Below are 23,861 nucleotides of genomic sequence, written 5' to 3' on the forward strand. Positions count from 1 at the left end.
TTTTTCACTCCTGTAACCCATGGCAACCAAACAGTCCCGCAGATGAGCGAGGAGGTAACAAGTGTAAAGAGGATTTCAAGCTAACTGCTATGATTTAACTACCGGTAAAAAAGCATTTACTCGTCCATAAACTGTCACTGTAACGTTTGGTAACCGAATTTTTCGTGAGATTTGCGATCGTTAACTGTGAAGCACCTTCGATGAAACCGAATAGTTACAAACTAACTTTATCCTCAGAGATCTTTAACCACGGTGTCGTTTTCATCACTGTTACTACTGCTAAAATAGTAAGCTAGCAAATAAATTCCGCTAAACTAACATTAGCTTACGGTGGCGTTACTCTAACGTCTTCCTCTTGTGAGGTTTGCAAACCTGATAGCAAACAAACACCTAAATACAATTGTGTATTTTGTGTTTTATTTTAACCATTAGCCTCGCTATGTTATGATACTATTAAATGGAATATATGGATACCTAATGATATATAAAGGGGTAAAAAAAAGACCCATCTTGTAACATAAAACGGTGTAATTCATCTAGAGTGATCAGTAATATAACAAAATACTCTGAGAAAAAAGAACATGCTCATTTGTAAAGTAACTTTCGGCAAAAAGTTGCAAAGTGCTTAATATAAGATATACCTGTATAAAGGCACTGGGAAACCATATATGATAAAATAGCCTATAGAAAAGCAACACACGTGAGTTATAAAAAGAGACACATCTTTATATCAGCTTTAAAACAGTAAAATAAAATCGAACTAAAACGAATAACTGGGGGAAAACAATACGACAAAATGATTAAAAGACATTGGCATAGATTTTGCTGATGATAATAATTTATGTACTCTGCACAACTGCATTTTTTTTTTTTGCTGAAATTGCTCCTTTTTACCTGAAACCTGAGTTCCTTCTTCTCCACTCTATTTTATTAGTTAGTATAAATTGAATTACACTATAAAAATGGATGTCACCCGAGGACTTGGCATAGTTCTGTATTCACAGCTTAGATTTAGATTGACGTGTATTCTGCGGTACTTTATCCTTCACATGATTACTTGTCTGCACAAGGCGAAGAAAAATATGACGTGACGATTCATATATCTTCCAGGAGATGTCGCCCTGTGCATTGATGATGATTTTTCAGGCACTATTGCAAGACACTGCTTTGCCACTGTGTGTTGCTGGAGTGTGAACTGAAATTTTACTCTCTGATAGTTTGTCAGTGAAATAGCAGCGTGTATAGATAAATATATGTAGTTTGGTGTTTTGCAAGGAGAATGCAACACAAAATGTAAAAAAAAAATTCTCCTCCCTCTCATTAGGAAAAATAACCTGATAGCAAGGATGCCACCCAAGAGACGAAAAAGTGCAACAAGCAGTGCAGGTGGCAAGGGGGGAGGTAAAGGTGAGTATCTGAATATTGGAATAGTATTCATGTAAATAAATGCATGCATGCTTGTCTTAGGAAGTAAAGACACAGTAAATAAAAAAAGGTAAACTGACTGTTACCTCCCCTTTAGGCAAGACGATTCAGTCACCTGCACAAGTGGAAAAGCCTGGTAAGAGAAACTGAATCACTTTTTCACTTATTTATTTCACCATCCTGAACTGTAATGTAAACCTGACAATAAAAGAGATGTTTCATTACGTTAGTGTTTACTTCACATTCAATTCAAGTTGTAAAAATAGGTAAACAATGTCAATAAAACTGGCATGTAAACTGAGCATAGATATGTCTATACTTGGCATAGATGCAACTATCCAAACAGCAACCAGTTTATATCAGGTAGTCTGCAGATCCAGAGGAAAATTTTAATAATTTTCCCTGATATTAACAACAGCTCTCGTACATCTTATATGGCATCTGAATAAAGTTAACTAAAACACTTAAACCCCTAAATTTAATTTAATAAATTAATAGTATAAAAAACAGAGTTTGATTTCATTAACAGTTTAATGATTGTAGCATTAGAAGGTTGCGTGTGCTTTTGATGTCTGCTTGTCAGGTTGTCTGTCTTTATACTGTGTCTGTACATTCATTCATATGTTCACCTACCTGCTTGTGTTTGTCAGTGTTCTGCATTTTCTTAAAATCTTATCCAGTGTAATGGCAAATGTGTCTATTGATTATACAATAAAGGGAATGGGAGAATCTCACAGCCTGATGGTAATAGTACATTTCAATTGACTCCACAGTTTGAGTTCCACTTTTTAGTAAAAGGACAATAGTATTGTTATGTTTTCTGTCTTCCATCGTTTTTACTTCCTGCCATTGCTATGACAACATTGAATGAATCTGGAAGTAAATTATTTTAATGATTTTACCACAAATGGAAGCAGTAGTTTCATTTGTAAAGTAGCTGCATCACAAAGAGGACACATTTTAACTTAGTAGTCAATTTTTATTTGATTACCTTAATTTATTTGATGGAGCAGGGTCCTTTTAATGAACACAAGTATCTACAATGCATTCATAGCTGTCTCTAAATCTCTCTGACCTTGAGGTAAAGATGTAACAAGCATAGCTGAAACTGATCATTAGACACATGTTTAAAGAAGTTGGAGAAACTATATGCATTCTTCTAATGTGATCTTGAGTGTACTGTTACATAGCCTTTGGACACGCTTTCTACTCAGCTGTGGGTGCCATTGTCACGGTCTAGTTTACTTTCAACATACCACCCCTGAAGACATGCTTTTGGTCAAATGCAGGTCACCAGATGTATCATTTTACTATAGGTTACATCATGGGCTCTTGAAGGATTTAAAAGTAGTGATGGTACAAGTCCTCAGAATTGGATTCTCTCTGTTTTGTACATTTAGTTTTACCCAGTCCAGCTTATAAGAGCAAGTCTGTTAGATCTCCTTAATAAAAACATCCTAAATAATTTAACTCTAACCGTAACCTAAGCCTAAAACCAAGTCTTAAAGGTCTAGTGCTTGGATTTAATGACATCTAGTGGTGAGGTTGACAATTGCAACAAAATTAAACTTCAACTGCGTGCAAAGTGTCAATTACAGTGACCAATGCGAAAATGAGAATCAGCCTATCTAGATGTATTGGTTTTTCTGTTTTGGGCAACTGTAGAAACAATATGGCTTTGGATGAGGTCCCACTCTTTATGTAGATATAAACAGCTCATTCTATGGTAACAAAAACACAACAATTCATACTTTAAGTTGATTAACAGATTGTATTCATGTCAACAGACATGAAAACCAACAAATATGAAAACATCTTGTAGTATACAGTCAAAAAAAAAGCTAGCCTTGAGTGGATTATGCAAGAGGAAATAGGCCCGCCAAGTTTACAATATCTCTCCAGCGCCCCTACAAGCGCACTTTAATTACATTCTTTGGGGGTTATGGAACATTGCACATCACGCTCTCTTTGTCTCTCCAGCAAATATTTCCCATGAATACAAATGGCATAGTTGACACATAACTGTGTGAAATGAGGGGTGTGAGTTTCCACTACAATGATTTGGCGTGAGGCCTAAATGGTGTGAGTGGAAAAGGTTGACACACCCAGCTGGGAAGTGGTTACTTAAGCTGTACTTTAGCATTCCCAGCGTCCCCTCAGCAACCTTGTGGAAAGACTTTGAAGAGAGAGACCGCAAGCAGGATGAAAACTATCATTATGCAGAGCCCTGTTTACTGTAGTGTGCCCTGGACTGAGCCTGGCCTTAGATATGGAGGAGTCTGCATAGATTGTTTATTAAGAAAAACTTTGTTGTGGCGATGGTGCAGTACTGCAGTTTTATATGGTAACAATCCTGGTTAGATGTCTTTAACTGAGCAGTTCATGTCTTGAATTCATGCATTACTGATCTGCCTCTCAAATATCAGTATAGTAGAACCAATGCAAACCAATGTAAATGCAGAACCATTCCTTCTGCAAGTGGTTGGACATTGTGTGTAAGTTGTTCACAAGTATCGCATTACATCCTGTGATAGTGTAGGGTGGTCCACCCTGCAGGGAGGGGCAGGTGAAGGATCAGAGGCGTTGTTGTGCGTTTGATCAGAAAAGTAGGGGCAAGAATCTGGGTCACAGTCCGCAGGCAATGGCGACTTTAGAGCCTGTCCATTGTGTGAATCTCACCTAATAGGTGAGGTCTTGGCTCTTAGTTGTGGCATCTCGTAAATTCGCACTCATTCTTCTGTTTCTACAATCTGTAATATTTATAATTAATTTGATCCATTAGTACTGTGTGTTTTTATTCTATTTCTAAACCTCTTGTTTTCACATAAATCTATCAAAGATAAAAACAGATTTTCTATGCTGTATATAATCAGAAGTAAACCATTTATATATATATATATATATATATATATATATATATATATTTTATATATATTTTAATTTTTAACTGCTTTATTTTGCCACCTTCAGCTGTAAGGACTATTTTCATGTAACATTTGTACATCTCATTTCATGAGGATGTGTTTTAGATGCACAGACGATGACAGCAATTCGTTTTGTACAGTCTGCGGAAAAAGATAAAACACATAGACATGACAATTACACACTTAGATCATTATCATCATTTTCAGCACCAAGCAGCATTGCATCACATCTTCTGGCATCTGATGAAAAACACCTTGAATTTGGATTTCAGATTGTCCTAAAGATTGACTTTTATGACACCTTATACTATTTATACTGTATTTGGGCAGTATCTAACAATTATGTAGAAAGTACTGCCAATTATCTCAATGATCAATTATTTTATTGTTTCATCTTAAAAATGTCCAACAATTGTGAAAAAATAGTCATCCTAATTTCCCTGAGTCCAAAGGGACATCATCAGTTTGCTTTTTTGTCCATCCACCAGTCCAAAACACAAAGACTTTTCATTTATTAACATAAATGACAAAGAAAAACAGCAAATTCTCAAATTTAAGAAACTGAAACCATCACATATATGACATTTGTGCTTGAAAAATGACTGAAAAAATCGGTTATCAAAATAGTTGGCAAATAATTTTCTTTTGGTCTACTACTTGATTAATTGATTATTCTTTACAGCTCTTTACTGCATATAGTAGTGGGCAGGACTTCTGGGTAAATTCACCACGGATTGCTTGCTTGTTTGTTTGTTTACATTAATTTAATATAGGGCTCCTTTTTTTCCAAATAATAACGTGTGATCTATTTTAGATTAACACTGCTTTTTCCATATTCAACATGTATAATTGTACTTATGAGAGGAAAAAGTATAAAAACGGCACTAGTGCCAGTGATAAAAAAAACGGTTATTTTGAAAATAGAGTACATTTAACATCTTGAAAAATGAACCAACTCACAAACAAATAGTGCTATGACTGAGTGCTTTGCCCAAACACTAAAATCTAGTTTGTGATTTAGCATCTGTTGTTCTGTCTGTGTGCTTACAATATTGAAAGGTTTAGAGAAGTTCATTTTAACAGATAATTGCTACTTTCTAAAATCTCCCTCTTGTCTCTATTGATTGTGAACTCTCTCACCAAGGTCATCCTGAAGATATCTTCCCCATGGTCCTGACATCAGCCACCCAGGAGCTCTTTGGTTGCTGTGCCGATGAGGACGTCACAGGGGAGAGCCCTTACAAGTTGCTGAAAAAAGACGACATCATACAGGACATTAAGACAAGAGCTGCAGTGTCCGATTTCAGCCTGGTGAAGCAGATTGTGCTGGTGAGGCTGATCCATTGTCACACAGATCACACAGACAATGCCCCCAAGACACTGTGATGATACACAGACCCCAAGTTAAGGGCTGTGGGAACAGACAGAGAAACCTTCTTAACCTCATTTCCCCTCTGATCAAGATTAAATACAACAGCCACTCTAACTTTGAGCATTCATGTCCCTTCTACCACAACACATTAGTCTAATGAGACCAAAGAGCACCCAAAGGGACCCATACACTCATCTGTTCTAAGTCCTGGGTAATGTCAGCTTCCTTATTTGGGACACAGCCGAGGTCTGACCTCAACTTTAGTCATGTGCTCGTTTTTCTCTGTCTTTTTCAGTCTTTATGTCTGAAATCCATATCTCAGTCCGTCTCCAAGAAATTATAGCTGTAAAAAGTTTCCCTGTGGTTTTCAGAATTAATTTGAATACACAACATTCATTTTTTTGAAGAATTTTGTCCTGAAAATAGCTGCATTTTAAATGATTTCCTCTGACAGGACTACCCAGAGGATGAGCTCTTGCTCGTCTTTGACAGGGACTTCACCTACGACCAGTGCTTTTACCTGGTTCTGACACCAGAGGCTAAGGACAGAATACTCAGTGTAAGCAAACAGTAGTTTTGTTTTTTTCCTTTTGTTCTTTCTTCTACCCTGTCTACTACCTGGTGTTTAATGGACAGTGCTGAAATAATACCGAAAGTTGTGCAGTAGGTTTCTGCACTAAATATATATGTCACAATGACTTGTTATGGTAAATCGCCACCTTAGAATAATGAGATTCTTTCTGTGCTCTGAGCAGTTTTGAGATATTATGCTTCAAAGTTTTGGATTTCAAATAGCATAAATTATATGAGCCTTTTTATTTTTCTAATAAAATTTCCAAAATGCATATAACTTAAAACAATAGTCCATGCCATAGATTAAGAATATATGAATAACTCAATTTGACAAAAATGTTAGATGGATCCTCATCATTCTAATGTATTTAATGCCTTAGTCATTAAGCATGGACATGTTATGTATATGTATGTATATCATTATAGTTGTATTCGTACAACAACAACAAAAAAAAATTAAAGAAAAAGAAAAAGAAAGAAATCTGTGAGAATAAATGTTCTCTTTTATTTACTTTCTTTTTTTGGAGGTATGTACAGTATTTTATCACTTATCTCAAACAGTAATGGCTGGTATCAGAAGCCTTCTTTTGTTTTGCAAGCTGGCATATATTGAATGGCTGATAAAGAAAACTTTCAAAACTACTTAACTCAATTGCTCTAGCTCAGACATTTCCAGACAAATGTGACTGCATGAGAAGATTTCACATTTAACGCTTAAAATTTTTTTTTACCAAGTCATCATCCACGTTTGGTGTGTTTCCTCTTCTGCGTAATAAATATTCTTTTGATTCTTTGTGTTCTGCAGCCCCCAGAGCTTGAGACACCAGAGGTGTTTGAGAGTGAAGTCAATAAAACCCCAGAACCAAAGCAATGGATATCTCTTGGCAGTGAGCAGGAAATAGACGAAGAATCATTTAAAGAGACCAGAGAAAAGGTTAAAAAAATTAGAATAAAAATGCATTAAATATGCACAATAAATCTTATTTTTTAAATTTCCATAACGCTTCTCTGTTCTGTCTTCTTGTTATCATCAGCTATGGTACAAGTTCTCCAGAGTGAGGAGGAAGTTTGGGGCACCAGTCTGTTTTTCTGACCGCAACATTGCAGATGCTAAGGATGGCTACCTAGAGTGTGCTTCCTACCAAGACAGCAGATTCAGCATCAAACAGATGCAGAGGGGCTGCGGGATGCAGGCTGTTCCCAGACTGCAGAGCAGCAGTGCTCAGACACAGTGGTATGCCAGCAAATCAGTACACATGAAATTGATTTGTTCTACACAGGGGAGAGCACTTACAGAGTTTGCCTACACCTCAGTGCATTAGGAAAATAAGAATTTAACACTAAATGCAATATTAAATCTCTTTGTGACACGAGTATTTTTCTGCAATTCATGCCTACATGAGTCATACTTAGGTGGGGCATATTAGATGGCTAACCTATAGCTCACATTTTTTTCTTTCTTTATCACTTGAATAGTAACTCCATCTCCCCAAATGAACTATTTTCTGTCCACTTTACAGGAAGTTTCAGAGGAATATGTGTACCCAGTACATGCCAAGAGAGTTAAATGATGAAGAAAAAGAGAACACTCTGCAGTTCGAGAGTCTGAAGAATTTTTGCAACTTGCTGACCCCTGGGTGAGATTAAATATTCTTGAAATTCATGATGTCTTCTTTCTGCTTTCTAAGGAAGTATATATTCTGAAGGAGGACTGATAGTCAACCCAGACTCATACATTACTGTCTGAGCTTTAGGGTACTCAAACTTATCCATTTTTACCGCTGGAGAAGGATTAGAATATTCAAAAGGAGTACTTTAGGGACACCTTCACCTTCCCAGGGTGCTTTATTTTGTTTTGTTATAGTTGCCTTCTCAGTTCAAAACTTTGTACGGTAGCTATGAGGATGGAGGACAATGAAAAATTATGCAGAATTATAAGTTTTGTCCATGCTTTTTGCAGTGTTCTACAAGCCCTTCAGCAGGAAGAAAACATGAACGTGTTCTTTGATGACTTCAAGGCTCTGGGGACAACAACTGAAGATGGTGACTGGTCTGGGAAAGTTTCCGAAGGTCTGATGCTTTATCAGGCCTTCACAGACCAGAGGTACACAAAGGACAAGAAAATCAGCAGCATTCATTGGCACCCTACTATCTACGGTAAAGTGCAAAATCTCACTCGGAGTAGAGATTTGTCCCCAAGATTTGACCAGTAAAATGTTCTCACACAAAAATACTGACCGAAAGACTTAATGGCATTAAAGCCCTCAATATTTAAAGGTCATCAACCACACTGATCATTTTCTGTCAGTTCTTAGTAGAAAAAATACTATTTGGACCTAGTTGAGAGCAGAATGTGGTTTGAATGTTTACAGAACATTTGGTTGGAAAAATCTGAAGAGGATAGAGTTGATGGATGACACTGGCAAAAATATAGCAAAATAAATGGCAGTTGTTTTCCCTGTAATCTCACGATCACTGACAAGTATCAGAATTTAAAGGTCAAGAGTGTATGATTTAGGGGGATCTAGGGGGCTATACTGGCAGTAATGGAATATGATAATGAGTACATTTTCTTAAATGCATAATGACCTGAAAATAAGAATCATAGTGTTTTTGTTATCTTAGAAAGAGCTATTTATTTCTACATAGGTAGATTTCTTGGAGATTGCCATGTTGTACTGTCATGTTACTACAGTAGCCCTGATTGGACAAAACACATGCTGGCTCAAGATACGGCCATTCACATTTTCATGTTTTTTTGTGCCAGCGTTCATAATTAGAAGGCGCTCCATGAAAAGCAGTGTCAAAAAACACAGATTTTTTTAAAGGTGAAACTCCTTTATTCAGTGTTCTTTTATAAGTTAAAATCACCAGGTCTGTTTGTTTCGGTGAGAAAAAGACTCCCTGAACATCTGGATCTTAAAAGGTGAGCACACATAACAGGCGGTCCATAACATGGATCTGCTTTATTTTGTTTTGGAGAGGAAGAGACCTCTGTGGATAATCCAACTCCCAATAAAAGCCTCCTGAAGAATTAACACTGAAAAAATTCTAATGGGGAGAAGTTTCAGATGGTTGCAATTTGCAATTGTCACTGTAAGACACGGCTAAATCTCAGATGATCTTACACACTGTTCTTTTAAAATCCTTTGCCACTGTAAAAGCATCAGTGCTCTTTACTTGTACTGCACCACTGTCATCACCTGCAGAAGCAGGTGAGAAAGATCCAGAATAATAATATCAGTGCCAAAACCTGTGATAAGTGCCAATATATGTTATCAAAAGAAGGGGTCAGAGTCGAGCTACCAATTTCTCAATCTGAAAAATTAGAAAGACTTTGTAAACATATCTTACAGATATTTTTCTGCTATTGAGTACTTTAAACATTGTATGATGTTTTTTTTTTTTTAATATGATAGGTCTGATAGCTGTGGCTTTGACAGAAAAAAAGGAGACCTTGAACGATTCCTCAGGATTTGTCGTCAGATCCTCTCTCATTCTCTTCTACAGCTTCTCCGACCACTCTAACCCCCAGGTATGGGAAGTGTATGAGATTTACCATCTGAGTGGATGTGGAGAGAGTAAAGTTTTGCAAAAGATATTGATGAGAGCATATTTCTCTCTCTCATTTAATCTTATATGCCGATTTTTATCTTATAACTGTTTGAGACAATGGCTGGAAGGATTTGCTTTCTGCTGTCATTCAAGACTATTATTTGCTTAAGCAGAATTCGAGATGCTCTATTGATTTGACCCAGGCACTCAATCAATAAAACTGAGCTGCAAAATCACTCAAAAGTAATATGAGTTCTGCATGACGTATTTCTTCACTGGCGCATGTGTCATACTTTGGTTTCACTGTGTGCATGAGCAGTGATCAAAGTGACCAAAGGTACTGTGTAGAGGAAATCAGAGACATCATATGATTGAAATAAATATATTTGTCTTGTATGGGGAGTAAAATGCGGTAGTTCAGTGTTGCAGCTAATTTTAAACTCCAGCAGATTTAAACATGATGCTGAAAAATTACTTCTCTGTAATATCATCCTTCCCCTCCTAGGTCTTTTTCCCCCATTCAGTATGACTGATGAAATGGAATCTACTTTATGCATATGGTTTTGCGGATTCAAATCTAAACTTTATATGGAAAAATTAGAATAAATAAATACTCAGGATGGCATGCACCCAATACATTTAAATGTCTACTTTGAAATATAATATTGCTGTCCTGTGTATGTGGGTTTTCTGTGTTTGCAGTTGCTGCTGGAGTGCCCAGATGACATTTTTGCCTTTGAGTTCTGCCCTTCGGATTCAAATATTATTGTTGGCGGCTGCGTGAATGGCCAGGTGCTGACTTTGACTCTCTGCATCTTTGGTTTGCTGCATCTGCCGCTTTTTTGCCTTTTAGTTGCTTTTAAAACTGACCACTTCCCCATGGACCTCTATTTATCATAAGGAAAAAATATTAACTACAACCTGAGTCATTTTAAATATATCTTGTACAGTTCCAAAGCATTGTTTGTGTTTCCACTCCCTTTTAATTGACATTGGACCACATATAACTGTGTGTTTTTATGCCTCCGCCCTGGCTACTGCCATGGCTGGAGCCATTATGTTTTCGGGTTGTCTGCCCATTCATCCTTCGGTTCTTTCTTGTGAATGCAATATTTCAAAAAGGCCATGAGATAACATCTTCAAATTTGGCACAAACATCTACTTGGACTCAACCATAAGCTGATTACATTTTGGTGGTTAAAGGTCAAGGTAACTGGGACCTCACAAAACATGTTTCTACCTGTAACTTAAGAATTTTGACAAAAATTTGACAAAATTTTTAAGCTAATTTTGACAAAATTTGACAAAAATGTTTAATAGGATAAAATGACAACATTTTATATCCAAATGGTCAAAGGTCAGCTTCTGCTTAATCACTTGTCCAATATAATAACTCAAGAACAGAAGGAATTAGTGACATTTATCTTGGCTGCTCACCTCGAAACTGTGCTGATTGTGTAGATTTCCTGTGTTGCCCTGGGATAGATGTTTGCAAAACACCCATGTTTTAGAATATGTTGTTTCTTCCATCCATATTTAAAGCATTGTCAGCTGGCATGGGTAAATCTGATTCTAGGGAGACATGGATGAAAACTGTAACAGCAACTTAATGTGCTTTGTGGAGGCATACAACTGCAAGGCAGTATTTCTAATTTGACACAAGGATGTTTACTTTGCACCCAGCTTAGATGTTTATCTCAAGTAACTGATTTTGTGTTGTGCTGTCGTCTCAGGTTGTGCTGTGGGACATTTCGACTCATGTCACGCACTTACAGGGAACACAGCCCGGTAAAAAGGTTTCTGTCAACACTGACACGTTCGTAAGTACCCATATCCTTTCTCTAATGTGCACAATGTTGATACAATAATACATGGTGTTCTGTATCTGTGCTGGTGTATTACATGTGGTATCAGTTACCGTAATCCTTTGGCCCCTGATGATGTCAGCTTGGTTTATTCAAGTATGGGTCCTCAGTTTATCAAAGCAAATAGCATATTTGCTGTAAAGACAGGCTGTGCTGTATGACACAGTGAGATGATGATACGTTGACTCCCGAATTCTCCTCTCGTCCTCACTCTTTCATTAGATGGGAATGCAGTGGCCTAATGGTCCTTTTCAAGCCAGCCACAGCTGTCAAAACTAGTTCCACAAATCTACTAACGCTTGGAGTACATCTCTGAGCGAGTTTATATCATTACATGACCCAACTGCTGAACGAAAACAGCCTATTAGTCCTCATGCAAGCAGCCCAGTCAGATTGAAGTGATCTAACCGAATATAAAAATGCTTGACTGAAGATTGAAATTTCAAAGAGGGTTTCTCTTTTGGTTTAACATCATAGTAAACTTAGATTTTCATAGAATATCTGCCCTTTTTAGATGGCATTATGGAGCGTAATAAAGAAAAGGTAGTGGAAGAGAGAGGTAATTATACATGATGTAAAGCAGGGCTCTTATTTAAACCCACAACATGGCAAGTACATTTACTCCACCACAGACATCCAGACACCAAATATTAAACCAGTTCTGTCCCTTCAAGCTTGACCTCCTCTGACATCTTCCACACAGCTGTTGTGTTTCAGTAGACATATATGCCCCCATCATCCTGCCCCCATTTGCTTTGTGTGTTTTTATTGCCTCTACAGTGGAACAGCTGCCTCCATCCCCGTCCTCACTGCCTCCTTCTCTTTTTGCTTTCCCCTCTCCCACCCTTCGTACCTCCCTCTATTCTTTTTGTCCTTGTTTGCTCTTCACTCCCCAGAGTCAACAGCATCAGCTCGCATACTCCAGCTGTTACACAAACCTTCCATCCTCCACCATAGTCTGTCCCCATAGAAGATAACAAGCAAATCAGATCACTGCCCTCCCTTGTGTTTGCAGTGTAAACAATGGCGGTTGTATCTGCTAAAAAGGCTTTATTTCGACGTTGAGTGCTGTAAAAGCTGTGCCACACAAGCACCTGTTGCTAGCTTATCAGATAAACGAAGAATTAAAATCGTCCTGTGTAGACGCTGTGCAGTAAATCCAACTGTTAGTGCAAAGCACAGTGTTACTGAAAAGAATACTTTGTTACATGTTCTGTGCATGTTTCAAAATTGTAGGCTTTTGACCATGTCATGATGGCCGTTCACCACTATATAAAGTCTTTGTATTAAGATTGAATTGTCAGAGCTCACTGTACATGCTGTGCCTTTTGTGTGTGATCTCCCACCAGGACATTGATGACAACAAAGAGAATAAGACTCCTGTCGTGCGCTTCTGCGCAGTGTCTGCATTAGAGAGCAGCCACAAAGCACCAATTACTGATGTCCAGTGGCTGCCACCAACATTTGAGGTACACAGAGCTGAAGGGCAGAGAGGTTGGAAGGTGTAACAACTGCAAATCTGACATCAATAAAACTGATCACGTGCAATGGGTATCCTGGAACCTTTCGCAAGGTCAATCATTGTTTCATTTGGCCTATCTCGATTAATAAAAGGTGCATTGTGTGGCTACAGAGAAAACATTCTTCAATGTTTTCTTTATTTTAAGCTTCTTTTTATCATATCTAAAATAAACACCATGGCATAGTTTCTAGCATACTGAAGGCAACTAGAGTAAATTTTGGTCCTCCACATCCGAGTTTCAAGTTGCTAATAAAACATTAAACGCTTACAGGGCCAGGTTTCTTATTCCTCTAATGATTTCTATATCTAGCTTTGGAATATTTACTGAGTTTTTATCTGACTTAGGTTAAGCACCAATTGAATTTAAACAAGTCTAACAGGAGGTAAGGCAGTAGGGGCACCAGGAAGTAGTCAGGGCAGAGAAAAGGCCATTCAGATTATAGTGCATTTTATTGAAGATATGATGATAGAAATTACAAGGTTGGAAGAATGACATTGTTGGAGAGAACAAACATTACTCTACAGCACCACTGCCACAAAATATTGCATTTTTACAACTATTTGGACTGACTTCCCTGTTTATTAACGTCCACATAAATGAATGTCTGTCATTGAGTTTTTGTTTCCAATAAATAGCCCAGTGTAAAAGAAAATCTGTAAATGCTCACCTTAATTTGCTGCAGTGACACTGTGGTATTTGGTCTGTAGCCCAGCACAAAGAAGTGCAGTTATAGCTGTGATAGATAACATTAGCAACCATAAAAAATACAGCAACAATGAACTATGGTCCCACACAGATTCCCTACAATATTACAGTCCACAGAACCTATGTGTGTTGCTCAGTGTTTGTAAAATCTTCATGGAATAATGAACACATTATCATTTTGATTTATTATTTTTGCCTTCCCCTCGTGTCTACATAGCCAACTTTGATAAATCATGGCCACCATTGACACTCATCTGGATAAGTGAAATGAGGCAATCATCAAAGTGTCCCTTGGGGCACATTAACCTCCCATATATCTTCAGGAACCATTACACTAGTATTGGCTCTTTACAACACTAAGCCTGATAGACATTTGTTGATTTTGAGACTCTCTCTTTATGATTAGGTGACCAGGATGGGCGTAGCAGTGGAGAACAAGTATAACGTTTCAGCTCAGCTTGTCACCTTCTCCCCTGACTGGTAGGTCTTATACAGAAATGTGTAATGCTACAGTAATAATATTCTACCAGTTTCAATGTCGGTTGCTCCAGTAGAAGGTCCCTCTAGTTTCCGTGTTTCTCTCTGTCTGTACATACTCTATATGTACTTGAAAGACTGGGTAAAATTTATTAATTGGTAGTGAAGAGGTTGTAGATGACAAAGGGATGGAGTTATTGGCAGTCACAACATTTTGGTGAGATGCTTCTTTTTGTACCTTGAATTAGAAAATGACAAAGACCACATTTCTCCAAGAGAGTCTGTATCAGTCAATATACACAGTGTGCGTGTTTAGTATTTGTTCATTTGTCACTTGTCTCCCTCTAAAGCTCCATAATGTTCTGGGATGTGCGTCTGTCGAGATTGCTGAGCCAGTCAGCCACAGAGAGGAAGCAGAGTGTGGATCAGAAGACACCTTACAGTGTCCCTGACACCTTTAAACACCTGGATCGGACATGGAAACCTCTGTTCAAGGTACTTCTGGGGTTTCTTCTGCAAATCTAAAAATGAAGCTCTATACACATTGTGATGTACAGCAACCTAATGACCAGACAAATGCCCTTTACTGTCATTAATATATATATATATATATATATATATATATATATATATATATATATATATATATATATATATATATATATATATATATATATATATATATATATATATATATATATATATATATATATATATATTTATTTGCATTTAATATGAAAATGTAAATTAAGCTTTTACATCCATACATTTTGGAAGAAAACAGTATAAAACAGTATAATCTTCAGATTAGCTAGTCACCGCCCTTCTTGACATTTTCAAGAATGCCACTGAAATTTCTTCTAAAACAGTATGATCAATCAATTAAAAATTGAAAATGAACACACTCAGATGGATTTTGGGAAACAGTTGGACTAAATTCCCACAGTGCTGCAATGCAAATATGAGATTATCTTCAATATAAATATATGCTTGAGCATTGTCTTTGATTTTGTTTTAAATAGTCTCTGCAAGTTCTTCAAATTTTTAAAAGTTGTCTTGTTCTCTGTCATGTGTCAGGTTTCTCTGCCAAAGATTGATACCAGTGGAGAATACGCCCCTCTGAAGTTCAGCCTGGAACGTTACACCCGTAATGGTAATAACACAGGCAGGACCATAGGTGAGGGTGTTGCATGAGTCTGTTGCATCGTCTCTCCCTTTTCTCACAATCAGTCATACAAATAAGAATAACTCATTTACAATAATGTGTACAATAAATGCTGCCTGGTGTTACTGTTGGATGCAAAGCACCTCATGAAAGTGGATTACAACTCTCACACACAGAAAACCACTTTGAAAAAGCAACAGATTGTTTTGGTCATTATCACAGTTTCACACATAGCAAACCTGGACAAAGAATGTGACGAATCAGTTTGCGACACAAATACGCCCTAGAACAGCGATAAAATATATACATGTATTTTTAAAAAGCCGCAGTTGTAACACTCTTTGCCTGCAGGTGGCACAGATGTCAAAATCACAGAGGCTATGACAAGTTTTCTTTCCTCCAGATGGCACAAAGGACTATTGCACTTGGTTTTGCGTGCGTTGCACAAGTAGTCCTATTTAGGAGTGTAATATTCTGGTCAGTTGGTCAGTTGATTAGTCAATATACTCTTGCCCAACCAAATTATCATTAGTCGGACAAGCGCTGCTATTGATTCTGTATGGATTCTATATCTTTGACTTTGTTTACCCATGGTTATAAAATGCATCTTGGGCAATGGGATCACAAGTAGACAGTACATTACAGGTGTAAATGATCACAAAGATGCATTGGGATCTGATCACTTAAATACCTTGCCATGGTGGTCTGGGACGCATTTGACCACATTCAGTATATTTGTGGTAAAAAGGCTAGTGAGTTGTGATGCGTTGTTCTAATATGTCCCTAACAAAGACATACAATGAAAATATGTCACCAATGCAAGACATGGTGGGTGTTTTGGTGACAGTGTGCTTTATAATGTGCTAATTCTATGACAAGTTGGATGAAGTGTTGTGTGACTGTCCTTTGTTTTGTTCTAAGAAAGGAGACATGTTGAATTCTGCTTACAGCAATATCTCCGCCTGTTCCTACACAACAGCTAACATGACTGTCAAGAGTGTGTACATAAAATCTATACTTGGAGCTTTTTGACATTCTAGTGGAAGTGACGTAGTGCTGAGCTGGAGATGCATGATAAACACAAATGTGAATAGCAATGTGTCTCGGTTGTCTGCTTGTGTTCAGATCATCAAAATACATTTTAAAACCAATTGTAAATAGGGTCTTTATGTGTTAAAACGAGTAAGGAAAGTAACCAATATAAATAACAAACAAAATATCCTGTGTCTGACTGCGAGTGTATTTTTCAAGGGTGTCTTTGATTCTTTAACTCTGCCTTGGATGATTGAGCACAGTGGTCAGTGGGGCAGGGTCCATCAGCCCTCAGGTTCTCTGTCTGTCTCCCTCCTCTCTCCTCCGGTTTCATAGCACTTTATTAAGTGATACTTCCAAAACAAGGCCTTCATAGTTGCAGAGCATTAGCCCTGCTGACTGTCAGCTCTTTGCAATATGCTGCTCAGCCTCCTTCAGGGCCAGAGGATGATCGTGTGTGTCCTGGCTGGTCAAGAAGAGACCTGTCTTTGTCAGGCTGAAGGTCTACCTCTATAAACACAGCTTTGGTGGCTGGCGGTTATAGAATTAATATGTTCACCAACTGAGGCAATAAATCTGCTGCAGCCCTCAGGCAGTCTGTTATTAAAGTTTTAATGAATCCCTGAGTGATTATTGCTGCTTAAGATGTTTGACTCACATTGATTGAGTCTACAACCGTCTGCTTCTGAGCTCCATATTCAGCAATTTGTTATTTCCCTTCTGCTCTCTCTGATGCTGGAGGCACTTATACTGACAGCAGTGGCTACTGTGGAAAAGCTCCCCCTTGCCCTTCAACAGCACCTCATGATTTTCCACACCTTTTTTTTTTCTGTGAGCAATCCCTTGTGGGGATTAAGCAACAGTTGAGCAGCGCTGCAGTGTGGTGAAAGTCAAACAATGTCTACATCTGTTGCTGTGCTGTATCATCTGTCTCGTATCTTTACACTCATCTTAACCGGGGAAGAGTGGATTTAGAAGATATGTGATTGAGTAATCTGATCTTACCTTCAAGAGCTAATCTAACAGAGTGAGGCTGAGACTTGATTGGGAGCGGCCCGCTGATAAGGGGGTGTGAACGGATAGTCCCGTACTGTCGCTGACAGACAGTCGGGCTTTTGTGATGGAAAAGGCCTCCTCCATCACTACCAGCCCTGCCTATCTCTACCCTCCCACCCTTCTCCCTTACTGTTCCCCTTCTCGCCACAACCCTCACTCCCACCTCCACCTCCTTTTCTTTCCCATTCCCCCCAAAATCCCTCCTTACTAACCCATTCACTCCAGCTGTACCACTCCCCACCTCCTTCTCTTTTGTCCTTCTGTCGTCTTGTTCATGGTCAAATTACAGACCAGGCTGCACCAGTGCCACTGTTCAATCACTCGTATATCCTTACTTTTAATAAATTGTGTATGTTTTTCAAATGATTATCTATTATTCTTCCCTCTTTTGTGTGTTTTGCTCTAGTTTGGGATTATTTACTTTCCAAATAAGACAGAAAATAGCTGTGTGAAAGGCAGCCATGAGCCATTTGACTATCGCAAAAAATAGTTCTCTGTGATTTTGTGTTTATGTTGTAGCTAATTGTTTTATGACCGTGTGCTACCCTCTTGATTGGCTGAAAAAGTTCTAATAATGGGGGGAAATTATGAATGAACATTTAACCTTAATTTCTACACTTTCTCTTGCTGTTTCCTCTGACAGAGGAGGCTAATGAAAATGACAGCTCACAGGTAATCCCAGACTACAGCCAGCTCAGAGTGCCCTCGGCTAATACATTAACAACTCTGGAGGATGTCAATACCAAACTCTATGTTGGAACGGAGGTAAACATTCTTACCAGTAAAATCAATAACAACCAGCAGTATTTATTTCTCAGGTTTATTCCATGTTCCCTTGAAACATGTTCCATGATGTGCATGTTTTTACTGTCAGGATGGAGAGATTGTTTACACTGACTGGAAACTGGGGAAGGACGACTCAGGACGGCTGCATAGTATGTATTCTGGTTTGCCATTATAAAAGAGGGTTTGAGGCATATTCTGTATAAACAAAAAAAGTGGACAAAGCCACCGTGACATCACCCATTGGTTTGTGGACTACTGCTTTGAGGCCTTGAGTTTGGCATTTTGTTTTGGAAGTGACCATAATTGAACAGGAGAGTGGACCCAGAGGAGAGGAAAATTCAAAATAAGATCTTGCGTTTGTCCAGCCCATTTCTTCTAGTCATAACTGAACTCAGGATAACATTAATATGAAATTTTGACCATTTTCTCAGACTTCCTCAATTCAGCTGACAAATAGCCTTTCTCTTGTCTCAACCCGATTCCAATTCAAGATGTCAAAATTATTAATTTTACAGCTAAGTCTTTAGTTTGATAACCACTATCACAAGTCAGTTCTTTGGTTTGGCAGCTGTTCTGAATGTAATCACGGTTATAAATGAGTCATAATTTACATAGAGGACACGGAGGGTTAATAGCTCCTTGTATTGCATTGCCCTGTCACTTCCGTGGAAGCAAATTACTGTTGCATATTACAGCACACCTTCTCTTCCTGTCTCTCCTCTCTCTCAGGTGCCAAGCCCCTCCACTGTTTCAGCATTCATCACTGGCTGGTGAATACGGTACAGAGGTCACCCTTCTTCAAAGACATTATTTTGACAACGGGAAACTGGAACTTCGCCATCTGGAAGGAGGGTGTCATGGTAACAACACCTGTCGCTTCAACTACAGTAGCAGGAAACATTAATTCCAGTTATAATCATAACTATTTACAGGAGTAAATAGAATAGAAATGAATATGTTATTCTACACTTTTAACATAACCAAAAACAACCATAAATTGGATATTTAACTAATAACATATTACATTTTAAATCTATTGATTTTATTTGACTTCCAGGATGGCCCCATCATCCTGTCACCAAGCTCTGAGCAGGTGTGCACTGCAGGATGCTGGTCCTTGTCCCGACCAGCTGTTTTCTTCATTGCAAAAGAGGATGGAAGCATTGAGGAGTGGAACCTGCTGGAACAGACCAGCGAACCTTTTCAGGTCCATGCGCACATCACAAACGCCAAGATCACCTGCATCAAACCCTGGATGGCTACTCGTGAGTTCTTTATAGCCGCTTTGGTGCACAACACAGCAGTTAGCATATGTGTGGCTTCATTAAGAAGGCATTTACTTGGAGACACAAGATGAAGCAATCAAACTTCATTTGTGTAGATTCTTTCGTACAGCTTAGTGCCATTTAATGAGCTTTATAGATTTCTGACAGGGTAATAATGCAGAGCAGATAAAACCAATAAAATAGTAAAAAATAGATGCAAAAATCTGATAAAACACATTTCAAACAATACAATAAAAAAAAGATTAAATCTAATAAAAAATAGCCATAAAATGTTCTTTCTGCTGTTCACATGAAAGCTCTTTCTGCTGCAACTGCTCAATTATAAGGGTTCCTGCAGATCCTTAAAAAGTCTTAAACAGCATTGAATTCATTTATCAAAACATAAGCCCTTAACTGGTGTTAAATTGACTTAAATTAATCTTTCAGGAGATTTAAAAATGCTCAGACATGAGAAGTAGGATTTTCTAAATGTTTGTTTCTGATGGTGCGGTGCAAAATCTCAAAATAACTGATGACATCTATTTTTTTTTTTAATAATTTAATAAATTCCTCTGTTTTGAGTCATCAATGGAAACTCACAAGTAGAGTGAGAAACACAAAATCACCCAGAAAACTGGTTAAAAATGCCAGATATTTCCTACTTCTGTTGTTAAACCAATTCGATACATTTATAAAAATATAATTGTCTTCCATGTGTTCTGCTCTTGAGATGGTTGTTTTTAATCAATATTAGATGTAGATAAACTTCACTGTAAAAAATCACTGTAAAAGAAAAATAAAATAAAACTGTCCTTCAATTTTGGTTTTTGGAAATTTGGAATTAAACTTCAGTCCAAGTGACACTGAAAAAGTCTAAAAATATATATTTTTTAATTTAGTTATGTATTTTAAATATTACTTACCTTAAGCTGCAGGAACCCTGAGATGCCTGCCTCTCTCTGTTCTGTCTGGTTTTTTTTTAATATTTTCACAGCCTTGTTGTAAGATTGTTGTCATGAAGTTCATTTCCTGGAAATATACATATACTGTATGTTTTTGTATGTACAGCCAAGCAACACTTTCTGGCTGTGACTGATGACCTGGGAATGGTGCGTGTTTTGGAAATCCCAAAGACACTCTACGTTCCCTCCAGGAATGAAGTAAGACAGATCAACAGCCTCCTCTTTACTCACTTTGTTTTGCAAAAAGAAACAGCCGTGTATCCTTGGTCAAGGTTGAAAAACAGAAACAACAAACCCAGCATTACAGCATGCTGCTTTACTGCATTGATATTAGGTCTACGAGGAATTATAGTAACAGACATGCTGGCTCAATGATCACCCAACTCTCAGCATTATCAGAGAAGTTATGATTACTACTGTGTTATCAGTCAAGAGTTTATTTGATGCCTGCTAACAAGTGCCTTTCTCTTTTGGCTCTATGCAGATGTTGAATGTGAAGAAATACTTTGAACGGGAGGAGGACAGGTTGAGGGATTTTTTGCAGAGGGAGGAACTGTGGGCAAAACAGACAAAGGAACCCGAGGAGCTCAAGAAGAAGACGGTGAGCTGTGGAGTCTGACTGTAGAAAGAAACACACTTTTTGGTCTCCCAACCTTCAATATTTAGTTAAAGTGGCCTTGAATGAGACCTTTACTTGAAGCGACTGGTTTTTACAAAAAAGAAGTCCTCTGACTGTGCTGTGACACCCACAAATGTTCTTTTTATTGGCCCAGTTAAAAGTGTGAACACCAGTTCAAAGTTGATGCTGGAAAAGCAGGAGTAGGCCATCTCTCTCTCTTTATCTGCCTCTTCTGTTGCTTCTTCTCTTCCCCTCTCTGTCCCCTCATGTTTAATTCAGTCAGATTGTTATTTGATCTCGGACACAGGGGGGAGTGTAGTTATTGACAGCCAGTGGCTGGCAGTCTGCTAACTATAGAAACTAAATCTTTAGGTGGCTAAATGTTTCAGTCTGGATGGCAGGTATGAATGCAGGTGGAGTCTGTTTTGTCTCATGTCTGTTTGTGAGTTTGTGGATATTCTTGCTTTGCTCCTATAATCAGCCAGTAGCTTCCCCACATGTACAGAATTCTGTAATGTTTACTTCCAGACCATGACGTCAAGGACAAGACACCTCAGATCTATAATACAAGCAAAACGGCATGATTACTGTTTTCTTAAACTCTCAGTGTGAATCTGTGTATACACTTGTAAATGTGTAGTTGGGCAGGATTAAGTTTTGCATTTGTCTCATCTGGTCACGATTAGAAATTAAGGGAAATGGATAAGTAATATTAAAAAACAATATATCTAATTGGTATTTTGTAGCAGTATATGAATATTTATAACAAATTGCTAAGATATAACCTTAATATTTCTGCTTTTTGGAGGGGAAAATGTCAGATCTTTGGTGAGGAGAAGTTTTAAAGTTCCCAATAATGCCTTTGTGCTGTTCATGACTAAAACTCCTCTCTGATGTTTGTCTCCAGGAACCAGACAAGCCAGTCAAATCTCTGGAGGAGAATGACGAGCTGAACATGAAGGAGTACAATGACTGCCTGACGCTGAAGGAAAGCATCCTGAAGGGCATGGGCCTGTGGCAAGCTACTGCCGACACGCCAGATACCTGATGTCACACATTCACACAAACATCGGCACAAATTTTTATATGAAAAAAGTTTTAATCATTTTTATGTCTTTCTTTGTACACTAGATTGCCTCAACTGTTTTCATAAAAACACTATCTTTTGACATCTTTTGTCGAAATTCCTTTGTGCCTTGCTTTTTTGCAATATTTGTCAAAATTACCAACGCATTAATGTATAATTTTTTATTGAATTATGATCTATCTTTACACTGTAAGAACAATGAACATAAAGTGATTCTGCCATCGACATTCAGACCGTCTTTGGGTTGGTGTTTCAGGGTCAGAGATGGATTTTTTCCCATTCCATCAGAGATCTAGTTACAGGGTAATGCCATCCATTTGCCCCCTCTTCACCATCGCTCTCTGAGGATACTGTCTGGAATACTTCAAGGATCTGACCTTGGAAGGAAGTCATAATATGGCTTTTTATGATATTTGTCTGTTGTTAATGAAAGCTCCTCAAGTATAAAATCATTTTTGTGTGGCTCATCTTGTGTACTGTTGGCAAAAAAAAAATTAAAAGCCACAGAATACAGATTCTTAATGCAAAAGTTGTCTCCAGCCATCAGCTAGTTGAAGTGGGTGAATGTAGGCCTGACAAGGACAAGTTGATAAATATATAATGGACTCGGACCTATAAAGATAACGTATTGAGAATTATTAAATTTGATGGGGTGTCTGATTTTTAAGCAACATTTCTAGCTTTAACGGCATCGGTTTAGTGGCCGAGGAGAATCAGACCATTCACATGATGCTTCTCATCCAATCGAATCTGTCCATTCTAAAAGCATTCTGACTGAATCGATGAGTGAGATACACACAAGGTGAGGAAAGACGAAACGAGGAAACAGTCAACAAATAAGGGAATCAGAAAGAAGTAATTTTACATGACCCACTACTGGACAAATCTCCTATAAGTTACTGGAGACTGAAAACTGACTTGTGTAAACTGCATGCTGGCATTGTATTCGATGTGAACACACTTTATACATTACACAAGTACGTTTTTAGCCCGGTGGCTACAAACATTGGTCACGTTACCTGTAAATATGAAGGAGCCCGCTATATTGACAATTTTCTGGTGTGAATTCAGCCATTTTAATCAGAGGATTCCTTTCTTATCATTTTGCAGTTTGCTTTTGAGTCAGTAGCATCAGCCAACTGCCACATAGTGCTGATAAGCTGTTCAATCACTTGTGGGACTCAGCTGTTCAAAGATTACAGGAAGCTGCACTTGATGAGTGGCCTTGCAGCTTTATCAACAGGAACAAAGGAGCAGTGGAGTACTGTTCAGGCCAACAGGCAGCTCTGCAGCTTGAAAAGTGTAACTTCATTAATTTCAGTTCATCTTTAATTTCAGTTTGACTCTCAACACAGGGGAAAAGTTTAAAGTGAAACTTTTTTTTTCTCACATAGTTCTCACATAGTTTATGCGAATGCTGTCTCCACTGCAGTGTGTTGTAACGAGCACCTCTCAAGCTCTCTGGACACC

The 23,861-nt window shown here is 38.1% G+C and overlaps 1 protein-coding gene across 2 annotated transcripts; it reads left to right on the forward strand.

The window, feature by feature from the left end:
- The first annotated feature begins 12 nt into the window (after positions 1-12).
- dnai3 (dynein axonemal intermediate chain 3) lies at positions 13-22,803 on the forward strand. 2 transcript variants are annotated; one of them, XM_088077516.1, is made up of 23 exons: positions 13-104; positions 1,325-1,407; positions 1,523-1,561; positions 5,494-5,678; positions 6,176-6,280; positions 7,100-7,228; positions 7,329-7,528; positions 7,815-7,931; positions 8,255-8,451; positions 9,714-9,829; positions 10,552-10,641; positions 11,583-11,669; positions 13,064-13,183; positions 14,349-14,422; positions 14,770-14,914; positions 15,497-15,572; positions 18,316-18,437; positions 18,547-18,607; positions 19,188-19,318; positions 19,516-19,723; positions 20,792-20,883; positions 21,170-21,286; positions 22,212-22,803. In XM_088077516.1, exons 2-23 carry the CDS (start codon positions 1,347-1,349, stop codon positions 22,350-22,352), a joined length of 2,613 nt encoding a protein of 870 aa, XP_087933642.1. In that variant the 5' UTR covers positions 13-104; positions 1,325-1,346; the 3' UTR covers positions 22,353-22,803. The 2 variants fall into 2 exon arrangements, with proteins under 2 accessions (XP_087933642.1, XP_042368184.2); XM_042512250.2 differs by having other exon boundaries at positions 15,497-15,596; positions 22,212-22,802.
- Positions 22,804-23,861: the final 1,058 nt, after the last annotated feature.

Source organism: Plectropomus leopardus, chromosome 5, assembly GCF_026936395.1.
Source record: "Plectropomus leopardus strain MGB_pleo_1.0 chromosome 5, ASM2693639v1, whole genome shotgun sequence".
NCBI lineage: Eukaryota > Metazoa > Chordata > Actinopteri > Perciformes > Serranidae > Plectropomus > Plectropomus leopardus.